This window comes from Taurulus bubalis, assembly GCF_910589615.1.
Source record: "Taurulus bubalis genome assembly, chromosome: 15".
NCBI classification, from domain to species: domain Eukaryota; kingdom Metazoa; phylum Chordata; class Actinopteri; order Perciformes; family Cottidae; genus Taurulus; species Taurulus bubalis.
The window spans coordinates 17,624,729-17,636,983 of record NC_136603.1 but is presented as its reverse complement, the minus strand read 5'-3'; the positions used below and the strand labels follow the sequence as shown (position 1 = coordinate 17,636,983).

At 40.5% G+C, this 12,255-nt stretch overlaps 2 protein-coding genes and 1 long non-coding RNA gene across 4 annotated transcripts; all 3 read left to right on the top strand.

The window, feature by feature from the left end:
* Positions 1 to 650: 650 nt before the first annotated feature.
* LOC306747346 lies at positions 651 to 2,023 on the top strand. Its single transcript, XR_013771144.1, has 3 exons — positions 651 to 677; positions 779 to 945; positions 1,884 to 2,023. It is a non-coding gene; the product is annotated as an uncharacterized lncRNA (long non-coding RNA).
* A 1,791-nt stretch (positions 2,024 to 3,814) lies between these two features.
* LOC306747559 (uncharacterized protein) lies at positions 3,815 to 5,451 on the top strand. The gene is made up of 2 exons (XM_079230616.1): positions 3,815 to 4,312; positions 5,134 to 5,451. The coding sequence occupies exons 1-2, from the start codon at positions 3,933 to 3,935 to the stop codon at positions 5,171 to 5,173; spliced, it is 420 nt and encodes a 139-aa protein (XP_079086742.1). The 5' UTR covers positions 3,815 to 3,932; the 3' UTR covers positions 5,174 to 5,451.
* Positions 5,452 to 8,805: 3,354 nt separating this feature from the next.
* On the top strand, positions 8,806 to 9,486 carry LOC306747562 (protein jagunal homolog 1-A-like; the record flags this gene model as incomplete). 2 transcript variants are annotated; one of them, XM_079230620.1, is made up of 2 exons in its annotated part: positions 8,806 to 8,909; positions 9,024 to 9,486. In XM_079230620.1, the coding sequence occupies 2 exons, from the start codon at positions 8,806 to 8,808 to the stop codon at positions 9,484 to 9,486; spliced, it is 567 nt and encodes a 188-aa protein (XP_079086746.1). The 2 variants fall into 2 exon arrangements, with proteins under 2 accessions (XP_079086746.1, XP_079086745.1); XM_079230619.1 differs by having other exon boundaries at positions 8,806 to 8,912.
* Between the last annotated feature and the right edge of the window lie 2,769 nt (positions 9,487 to 12,255).

Here is a 12,255-nt window from a genome sequence, read left to right as displayed (position 1 = left end):
ATTCCTCTTCTGTAAATAAGGGACTTATGTGTGAGAGAACGGACAGCTCAGACTAAACGTCTGTCATCACTCTCCAGAGGGGTTTTCCCTCCTGATAACATCACACTGCGTCGCTACGAGGAGAATGTTCAAACAAACAGGGTTGTCAAACTAGCTGTGCGGAGGGCATAGCAACTCAAAACTAGCACATTATGTGACATGATGTGTGTTTGTGTGTGATACACGTCCCGAGCTGTAGTTATCTCATTATGGTCACAACATAGTATTCATAGCTCCATGTACTTATGGTACAGATTATACACTGATGCTCACATACCGTACCCTCACAATGCAATGTGTTCTGATGAAAGAGGGAGGGTGCTGCCCTGGCCTGATGGGCGACTTTAGCTTCGGGCGGAGCTTCACATAAAAGGAGCAGCAGGTAACAGGTGTGTCTGCAGATCTGCTATCCAGCACACAGTGAGTTATATATTTATATATCTGCATGCATGCATGCATATATATATGGTGTTGCTTTAGGTATCATTTGTAATTGTTGCACATGTCATATACCCTTTAACAGGCCTTCCAGTTGTATTTGCTATTACTTTTGAATCTTTTGTAAAGTGTTTTCTTATTTATCATTTGACGAGACATTCAATTGCCTGCAGGGGATCTTTGGGAGATGTCTGGACGAGGTAAATAACAGTTGCTTTTGGTTCATTCTCTCCTCTTTCTTCCAAATGTATTGAATGTATATTATATACTTTACTCAACATAGATTTTTGACCAATTACAGGGGGACACTGTAATCGAGGAGGCCGTGGTGGACATGGAGGCCGTGGTGGACATGGACATGGACATGGACATGGGCATGGACATGGGCATGGACAGAAGTGCAAGCGCAGGCACAAGGGAGGTCACAAGCATCTCAAGTGTCACAAGAAAGGAAAGGACTGCCACGGGGTAAGATTAAATTAATTTACAACAGAAAGTGGATTTTGTTCAGAATTCAGTCAAACACGTATTTTATTCTTTTGAAATTCATTGCCATCAACACCCATTAATAGGGTGTAATTACAATTACAAAACAGAATCACCTTGAGATTGGGCTTCACTTGACATACATGCACATTTAGATGAAATGACACTGTGCAGATGTAGAACTCACACGCCTACCTATACATATACCTACAAATAAGACTCAACTAAGATGGTCAATAACTGATGTCCATCTCCTTAAATAACCCTTTAATATGCAGGTTTAGTTGCTGTGCAGTCATGTGTTCCATCATGTAAACATGTTTGACTTTTTAAAGCCATTGAACAACCGTGGGAGGATGTTGCTTCATCCAATTAGAAGTAATTATTTTCAAAACATGCAGTGTATAACACTGGCCTGTGGTAAAGTGTTGTTCAGGTTGATACTTCCAATGGGAACAATAGTCTGTCCATTTCTAGAATTTGACTTTTTGCCAAGAGGTCTGTAAAGCTGCCTCCCAAACTCCTGTCAGCTCTAGAACAAATCTTTTCCCAGCTGTCTTCATCCATATTTTTTCATTTCTCTCCAGTTCCAATTGTCCGTTCATATGTAAAGTGTTTTCTGACCTGACTAGCATTTGTGTGAATATGGGATATTTAGGTTTTTTTGTTGACATTAAGTGTTCAAACATGTGTAAAATGGGTTTCTATATTGATTAGTACTTTTTTAATATTACCCGAGTCTGTATTTATTTGTGTGTCACATTTGTAGTTATCTATACAGGTTACTCAAGGGCAAGGAAAGCTTGTCAATAAAATGTTCCTATTTTTTTTAAGGGCTATTGTTTCCAGGGCTAGTACAGAGAGTCCCACTGAACAGCACCATTACATGTGTCTTTCTTGTATGCCCGTCCCTGCTGTAGTACTCCAGCAGCTCCTGCAGCAGCAGCAGCAGCAGCAGCAGCAGCGATTCTGACTAGATGATGATTCCCGGCTCGGAAAAGAAACAAGACAAGTTACCACCTGAAAACCTTTGCCAAGAATTACAAATTAACTAAAAAAGGTCCTGTTGTCAAAACTGATTGTTTTCATCGTGTGCATGGCTTTGTGCCAGAAACACTATAAGAGAATAAAGTTTAGAGTTAAAACAGAGAAGATGCTCTCCACACCGCTTCATTTGTTCTTTATTCTGACTGAAGACTTATTCTGAAGACATGTCACTGTATTCAGGTCAACCTTTTGATTTCCCTAACTTTTGTTTAAGTCCCTGCATGTTGTCCGTTGTGATTTCGGTATCTTTCCAGTTAAGTATGTTTTATCTATGCAGCTCAATTTCACAGATGTGCCTCACAACCTGTCCAGCACACAACTCTCCCCTTAGACCCTTCAAATGTTCTGCTGGAGTTTGTAAAACACTGAAACAATCCTGGGGGGAAACCCAGGGTGCTCTGTGGTGACACAAACACATGCACTGTTATGTCATCAATAGGAACCAAGTCACGAAATGTTTTCACACATTTGTTGGTGGGAGTTTAGGCTCAGCCCATTGGCCCTGTTTCTAGTTCAGGCGTGGCTTCATATAAAGGCCGAGCCAGCTGAATGCTGCAGCTGTGGATCTGAACTCCAGCACACGGTAAGTTCATTAATAGATATCTAGGAATAACATAAACTCTGTGTGTGTGTGTGTGTGTGTGTGTGTGTGTGTGTGTGTGTGTGTGTGTGTGTGTGTGTGTGTGTGTGTGTCGATCATCTTGCTTACATCCATTTCCTTTGTTAAATGTATTGCATCATTTTGTGATTGTGTCTTTATCATACCTATGACATACCTATGTAAATTATATTTGATATTTACACTTAAACCAGTTTTAGCTAACAGCTACTACTGATCACACAGCTCTAATCTTACCAGCTATTATCTACTCACCAGTTACCAGCATATATTACCAGATCCCGGCTATTCTTAGCAGTTCCCATTAGTTAGACCAGCGCTTGCTTAACTTCACCAGCTTGTAGGAACTTTAGTTTGCTTTGCAGTTGTTTAATTAGGAAGAAACTCATGCTCAAACACCATGAGTTACAGTAGCCATTGACATGTGGGCACATTTCTCCAGTATCCCTCCCTCTAGGCAACCTATGTGGGGTCAAACAAAAACTAAATAGTTTGGTCCAACTTATACCTGCAGTTTAAACTTGCCAAAACATACTATTAATGCATTTGCAGAATATTTCCTCTTGTTGAGAGTGGCAGTAATAAACTAAAAGATCTGTGTTTCTGTGCAAGCAAGATACTATTTTACAGCCAGCTTAGAATAAAAGACAGTTAGGTTATTCAACTATTGAAAACAAATATTAAAAAAGATATAGGTCATAAGAGTACAATAAACACACACAAAAACAATTCCATCAGCGGCGCCAGTGGATGTCTCCATCAGAAAACATGTATTGTTCTCCCCTGGGCCTTCCACCATCCCTGTGTGATGTGCAGTCCATTTTACACAGTGGACTGTAATTGCTTTGTTTTCACACAATGTCACATTTTAGGTTTTACACATGCTCATATCTGAATTTACATTAAAAGTTATGTCATTTGGGGATTTGTGTGTACTGAAGTGTCTTATTTCAGTTTCAGGCTTTACATCTGGAATTGTGAGATGTACTGGAATAACAGAGGTAAATCCCTCTCTTGTCTTCACTGTCTTTTTTTTTCGTTCACTAAAACGCCATCCCTGTCCTTTTATGAAACTTTCTTTATTGCATTGACCATCAAGTGTATACAAACTAAATGTGAACAATGATTAGCCCCACCCCTTTTGTGTAACTAGGAAACCAGTATCCCTCTGGCGGTCAACCTCAGCCAACGCCAGGAGGACAGTATCCTCAATGTCCACCAGACACTGCCCCACCCCAACCCTGCCCTCCTCAGCCATGTGGGCCGCCTGCGTACTGTCCTGTAGCCCCACCTTGTGGAGGGTATGGACCTAGCTATGGACATGATGGGCACGGACATGGTCCTGGTCCTGGTCCTGGTCCTGGTCCTGGTCACGGACATGGGCACGATCATGGGCATGGACATGGTCATGGGCACGATCATGGGCATGGGCACGATCATGGACATGGTCATGGACATGGTCATGGTCATGGTCATGGACATGGGCACGATCATGGACATGGACATGATCATGGACATGGTCATGGTCATGGACATGGACATGGGCACGATCATGGACATGATCATGGACATGGACATGGTCGTGGTCGTGGTCGTGGTCGTGGGCATCACGGGCATGGTCACAAACACAATCATGGGCACATGCATGACCATTGCCACAAGAAAGGAAATAAGTGTCACGGGGTAAGATCCAGTTGATTTATTGATCAAGTGCAAATTATGGAGTCTCTGTTCTACTGCTTGTATCACAGTCCACTAATAAGTATCCAATTATACTCATGCAATTATTTAGTTACAGTTAAAGAAAAAAATGGGAAACAGTTTATTCACAAATCCTATTCTTAGATTCTTAATACACTCAGTTGCCAGTTTAGTGACAACATAGTAGAACCCCCTGTCACCTGAGTGTACTGAGTCACCGTTAGGCTCACAGTTTGTTTCTGAACCAGATGTGTACAGTTGGTTTGAAGCTCAAGCGATCTGTGAAGATGGATGATCACTCTATTGAGATTTAGTCAAGTCTTACCATGACGACAATGGTCCTGGTCCCAAATGGTTTTAATTTGATTTATTTTGTCCTTTTTCAACAACTTCTCAGACAAAATTGACAAAATAATTAATCTACACAATGAATAATTAGAGATCACCATGGAGTGACAGCAATCAATATGTGTATCATAGCAATGGGTCAAATGCCTGGTGTGTGAAAGGCGCCCCTTTACGGCTCTCTTCAGCTCTACAAACCCACTGCATGCTACACTTCTGGTTCTGGTTTAAGGTTGTGAGGTCCAAACCGGAAACACAAGTACAAAAGCAGCAAACAAAGTCAATCTGAGATACAAAACATAAAGTAAGTCAGGAATTAATCATTTTATTAGTAAAAAATCCTAGATCGAAAAATATATTCATCACCCAAAGAAACACTACTGAAACTGATTATTACTGATTGTTACTGGTTCTCTCATTCAATTATTAATTCATAACAATGTTTGTCCCTGCTTTAGTCCTCGAGCAGCTCCTGCAGCAGCGACTCGGACTAGATGAAGATGAATAAAACAAGAACGGGCTGCCTGCCACCTGGAAACCTTCATCCTGTTGCCTCACAGTGCACAACAATAAACACTTTCTCTGACCGCCTACATTTCTAAGCATCGGAACAAATGTTGGGCTGGTAAACGCCCCACAAGTTGTTGAAGACAGGTTCAACTGTCACATATTATGAAGTGTTCAGCCAATACATTTCACTACTTTTCACAGTCAGTGTGTGAAATATTGTCTGCTTTGCGTGTACTAGACACTGATCATATGGTTTCCTTGTGATAAACAACATTAAACACTTGGTTGCTATTTATCATAAAAGCAAGTAACAGTGCTTCTGCCTCTTCAGTTCATTTGACCTTGTACTTTACCATTACACTATGCTTGTGCGTGTGTGTGTGTGTGTGTGTGTGTGTGTGTGTGTGTGTGTGTGTGTGTGTGTGTGTGTGTGTGTGTGTGTGTGTGTGTGTGTGTGTGTGTGTGTGTGTGTTTATCAGTGTGTATTCATATTATCTGTATTTACCCAGGGAGCGTTGAATGAACACAAGCTTTGTCCAGCAGTGTTTTCCACCAATAGTTACACACCCTGCCGCTCCCCAGGACATCTACATCAACCCTGTTTTAATCATCTGCTTAATCACTGTGAATCCTTTATTCATACTATTTTGGTTCTTGTAGTAGCACCGTTTGGTCTTTTGAGATCAGTGGCATGTGATTAGTGGCACCTCTTTTTGGTGCGTAACAGTAAGGCAGAGTAGTCTGGTGCCTTTCTGTGTGAATGTAGAAAGGAAGGCGAGCCCAGTAAACTTCCCCCATGAAACACTACATATTCTCATTGGGCGAGCGACTGCTGCTTCTGCATAGAATACAGAATAGGCTGATGAGATGGGTGTGACAAGCAGGTGCACTGAACTAATTAAGTGTGTGAGAGACAGAGTGGCAGGAGAAGATGGAAGCTGAACTGTGACAGAGATTGTCTTCGATGTCAGACCATTGCTGCAGAAATGTACTACTCTTACAATGTCAACCGAAAGCAACAACTAAATTATTACAAATTATATCAATACAAGTGAATCTACTACGTTCTGAGAGAGATGCACATTATTTGGGTCATTTGATTGTTAAAAATGAAGGGTAGAGCACCACTGTCATTAAAGAGATATTTAAACTGAACCTCTGATGGCAGTCCAGTTCATGTTGGATAACATCTTTGTAGCTGAGACAATGTCCATTACCCACATGTTGCTTTCCAAAACTTTTCTTTCATTTCATGTCGAAAATCTGGGTAGTTGTCATCCAGGTCCTTTCCTGTGAACAACACTGATCTAAGGAAAAGGGAGAGGTGCTGGGTGTCACTAGGTATGCACTTACATACTGGGACATACTGGGATACTGGCGTTCTGGGTACTGGGGGAAGTAATTGTTCTCATAATCTTTCGTGATGTTGGTTGTAGCTCTTCATAGACTGCTGCAATCCCTTTCAGGTCTGATCTAATAGGTACAAGTTTTACAGGAAGGCATACTTCTCTTTTTGCCAGCCAAATGGTATTATTCGTCCTACGCTTTCCCATTCTTTACCAAAATCATGATGTAAGTATGGCAGTTTGAAGCCATTTCCTATAGTGCACTGCTCATAAAAGTCTTTCCAAAATGCTGACAGTATCCCTCAAAACATCACCGTCACCCATAGCCTTTTCAAGCTTGTCATCAGGGAGAATAACTTGAAAGTAAACATCATCCTCCATAATACTTTCCTCAGAAAATACTTGAATAAATTCTCTCAGAATTTGTCCACGATGAAGAACAATAATTTTCTTCACTCTTTCTCTCTGATTGGCCTGTTCCTGCAACACCACCATGGAAGGAGGTTCCTGAGAGAGATGCGTTCTGTGTGGAAAGTTACAATGCCACTATCCTAAAGCATTCACATGATGTAATGTGTCAAGGTCTAGCAAACTAGATATATCAGTCGAGTCAACTGTGGTGTAAAGAAGGGAAACACTCCCACTGCTTACATTTGCAAATACTGTGCTGCTTCCACCATAAATTATATATGAAGTATTTATCTCCACAGCATCTGTTGCAGGTCTGTCATGTGTCTTTTCACCTTCTTGTGCAGTGGCATCACTATTCTCCTCCTCAAGATTTATGTCACTGATGATGTCTTTCTTCTTGGTTGTGAAATAGAAACGTAAGAAAGGTCCCTCAGGCACATGCTGTGACCTTCACTTAGGTCCTTAACCTGTGCACCTCTGTTGAATACGATTGTAGCTCAAATGCGACCTTAAATCAAACATACATCTATACAGTTTCATAATATCTTTTTTGTTTGTAGTTTTCAATTTCAAGCTTTTTCACAGTCAATTCATGTTTAAATAAGACGAAACCCTTTACTGTGCTCTAAATTCCTCAAATTAGGAGAAAGGGAGCATTATTTAATGATTTTCCTTTTTTTCTTTTAATTTTTAAAATGAGTATTTTGGTGTTCTGATTGTGTAATGAAGTGCAATACTTTAAATTTGATTTCATCATGAGGCATCTTATGACAACACAAGATGAACTATACCTGTAGTGACTGTATAAAAACATGTTTGGTTGGATGTTGAAGAAGTCGGAAGCCGAGAGCAGCTACGATGCATGTACTGGATACAATGTGAATGGGCGTCACGTGACAAGCTGCCTGTGTGCCGTGTGGAAAGATGCTGAAGCTGCGGTGGGAGGTCTTTCAGTGGGGGGAAAGGCTACGCGCATGCGCAGGCCGGTTTGGAACATCTGTCACATCTTTTGTTGGTACATATTCAAACAACGAGCTCAACCAAACATCACGGAAATACGCAGCGGTAAGTTGTGTTAGCTGTCGACATTGTGCACGGTGTCACACACTGTTGCAATAGCTAATAACAAAACGACGGCAGCTGCAACATGCAGTACGTAACTAGCTTATATCTGTCTAGATGTAATAATGCTGAATGAGGTGAGCTAGCAGCTAACGCGCTAGCCTCTTTGCGGATCGGCAACTAATCTGTCTGAAAGGACTCCTTTTAAATGGAAATAGTCGGTGGCACTCCTTGATAACGGCATTACACAACGGCCCAATTTACTTTGCTTGATTACACGTCATTATTCATTATTTACTTTATTTCCTCTCTCCCTCCGATGGTGTTTTTTATTTATTTATTTTGTACACCTGTTCAATGGGACCATCGATTCTTATACTTGTAATATGAAAAGAGTCAAATGTCATGTCTAGAGCTGACATAAATAGGCTCGTTGAATAATCAATTGCTCAATCAAAGAAACAATAATTGGCAACTATTTTGAGTATTGGTTAATTGTTGTGAGTATTTCAAGCAAAAAGTCCAAACATTACATCGTTTCAGCTTCCGGTTGTGAGGATTGCTGCTTTTTGCTGCTGCGTCTCATGTGACAGTAAATTAAACATATTTGAATATATTTAGGCTTTTGGACTGCTGCCAAATGAGACATTTGAAGACGTCACCTTGGGGTGTAGGACATTGTGATGGTTATTTTTCGACCAAATAATTAAATAATGAAGATGATAGGTAGTTGTAGCTTTTGTGTCATTTCGGTGCTTCTGAAACAGGATTGTTTTTTTGTATAAGTAGGTTTCCTTCACCATGACATCACGCGTTGGTCCCAGAGCTGCTGGTCCCAGAGCTGCTGGCACCAATGGAAGTGCTTTCAAACCAAGAGAGAGGGTGGTCGCCCCGCAATACCAAATGTGGCAAGTAGCGTTCATATATTCATAAAATTGGTCAATAAATATGAATTGTATCTCTGAATTGCAACAACAATGATCTTTAACACACCATGTTTATCATTATCTGTTTTTTAGTGCTGCCCTGAAGTCAGAGGTGCGTAAGTTAAACCTGGTCCACCTTCTCCTCTGGCTGCTGGTGGCAGCACAGGTGGCTGTCAGCCACTTCGACCTGGTGTCCCATGATACAGTGTCCATGCCGTACCAGTGGGAGTACCCCTACCTGCTCAGCCTCCTCCCTCTGCTCTGCAGCAGCCTGTCACTGCCAAATAACAATATCAGTTACCTGGTCTTATCCATGATCAGCGCAGGGCTGTTCTCTATAGCACCTCTCATTTATGGTGGAATGGAGATGTTTCCTGTGGCGCAGCAGCTCTACCGCCATGGAAAGGCTTACCGTTTTATTTTTGGCTTCTCTGCAGTGACTGTTATGTACCTCATCATGGTGGTTGCTGTTCAAGTGCATGCCTGGCAGTTATACTACATGAAAAAACTGTTAGACTCATGGTTCGACACCACCCAGGAGAAGAAGAAGAAATAATTGAGGGAAGAAGTCTGTGACTGGACAAAACTGTGTTTTTATCTTAATTTATTTATAAGATCTGCATCTTATGTATGTCTATTTATTCAGTCACCATTCTGATGTAACATTATACCTTAGACACCAGTGTTTTCTGACAGATGTACAATATTGTGAGATGTACAATGTATGCAGGAACCTGGATTTTCTTCCATTATTATTTATTATTATTATTTAATTTATTTATTATTATTTAAAGATTTTAAATGATAAGTGTTGAGCACACACATCCGCAGTGGAATCAAAGCAACATCCATGCATAAACATATTTATATCATCTTGTTCCTTCTTCATCACTGAGTCTCGACTGCATATTTTCTACAAACAGAGAACTATGTAATTTATAACAAATACTGTCTCCTTAATATGAGTCTACCTCTCACAATATGTGTTTATCAGAATGCCATTAAAAAGAAAAGTTGTGATCAAAATAGCTGTATACTGTTGTGTTCTCATTCAGCATCAGAAAGCCAGTACATGACTTGTGTGTACGTGAATAAAATATGCATTGTAAACAAATAAAATGCAATTATTGCTCTTGAATATATTATATTGGATGGTTGATCATCACAATTAGAGTGAGTCAGTCACAACGCACTTTGTGCCAGATGGTCTGCGACTGCGCACAACGAATGCCACGTACTGGTTGACGTTGACAGTCTTTGAGGACACTTCCTGATGCTGGCAACCGGGTCTAGCTAGGCTAGCTAACATATCTGATTTTCACGGTTTGGGGAAACCTGTGAAACACAGCGTGGTCAAGTCGTCTGATTCAGGTCAAATGCTTTCTTTTTGTTGGGGTCCAGGCATATAATGATCTAGTTTGAACTACACAGCAGTTAAGCGTACTGGTTTACTAGCTAGCAAGCTAGCTACTTGCTTCGCTTGTTAGCTAGCAACTAACGTTTCGTTCGCTGCGCAGCGAGCTGTTGCTACACGAGCTCGTCCCAAACAGGTGTCGAGGAAGATTCGTGGGAAGTTACTGACAAAACATGTTAGACACCAATCTCTTCTTACTTTAAGGGAGACAAGGTGGTTACGCCACTGTGTTAAGAAGGCTGGTTTACCTCACGTCAGCTCTGAATTAGAAGTAACGTTAGCGTAGACTGACAGGAAACCGATTGGGCTTTTTTGATTGTTATACAGGGATATTAAGGCAAGCTACTATTATTCAAATACATGGAACTATACAATGCGAGACTACCGGTACTATTGCTTTTACCTTTGCATTCATAATATATATGTATAGTGTCACCATTGGTAATAATGAAACGGCCTAGCTCCCGTTAGCAGTCACTAGATAGCTGTGAATGGACTCCTGACAGATGACTCTGCGAATGATCGTGTTTTAAAGCAGCGTTATCGAGACTACAATGACATTTTAAACGTTTAATTCGGATCCACTAGCTAAAGGTTTCACCAGCTGTTTAAGTTATATGTCGGCAATCTCCGGAGTGATCAGTTTGTTGTTATCCCCTATTATGTTAGCAATTTAGCTCACTGTATGCTAAACGTTAGCTACAACACAATCCCTAGCATCCAGCCAATTATTCATCTGGCTCGGGACAGTCAAAGCCGGAGCATTTCTGGAATTAGATCCACAATTGTTCGTTGTCCGGCCTCGAACATCATCCGGTCACGTCATAGTTAATCCAGCTGCTGACTGCTCGCGATCAATGTGAGGCGTAATTTATCATAAACCCTTGAGGCTAACTTGAATAACTAAATGCATGACAGTTACAGTTACAAAGCAGATCTAAGATTGCATACATAACACGAGTTTCACCGCTGATCACAGTTGAAAGCTTTGATTATCTTATCACCTGGTTGCTATTCTGTGTCAAAGTCTGTCACATCGTGGAGCTGCCTTTGCCACCTCACAGGGGGATGTTTGACCCTTAGACTCTGCTGTTCAAGTGACATTGCGATGTTGTCTTCATGTATTGGATAATAACAGTATAGTAATAATAGTATAAACAGATTTTAGAAAACACATCAGCACCCTGCAGGTGGAGTGTTAACGATTGAGGGAGAATATTCATTTAAAAAAATAGATTGGTAAAGAGAAGCGCTCTCCCTTAATACGTATCTGTCTATAAAGAAGGCAAATATGGCTCAGTTATAATAAAGAGTAGCTGCTAATTTGAACATAATTCCTTTGTCAACCCACAGACAACCACAGTTTATTCATAAACGATGACTTCCCCAGACCTGTTCACCTACTTCGACACGGACAGTGTATTAGCGAAGGATTCTTTGACGACAATGATGAATATATAATTTGAGCTGATTGTATTTATTATTATGTGCATATATTTAAGTAAATAATTGAGATCTGTCAATACTTAGTAGAGTGTTAATATTGGTTTATTTCATAAGGGAACAGTTGGCACATTGATAAAAACATTTCTGTAAATGCGCCAGAGTTAGCCAAGAGGCTATTTTTCTTTTATCTGTAGACCGATGACAGATGTTACAAAATAAACCTAAAAAATGAAATAAGATTAAATGTACAAGGTTATACAATATTGACGCTTTACAATGCGCGCACAAACTATGAATAGAGTGAGAATATTAATATACGTAGTATCAACATTCAGGAGACTCTTAAACATTGCCAAGTACTAACAAGACAGATTGAGAACAGTAAGGAGCAGTTGCGTTCTAGTGCTGACAGAGCTGGGTACTAACTAACCATTTCTTTAATTGAGCTTTACATGAACTGTATGC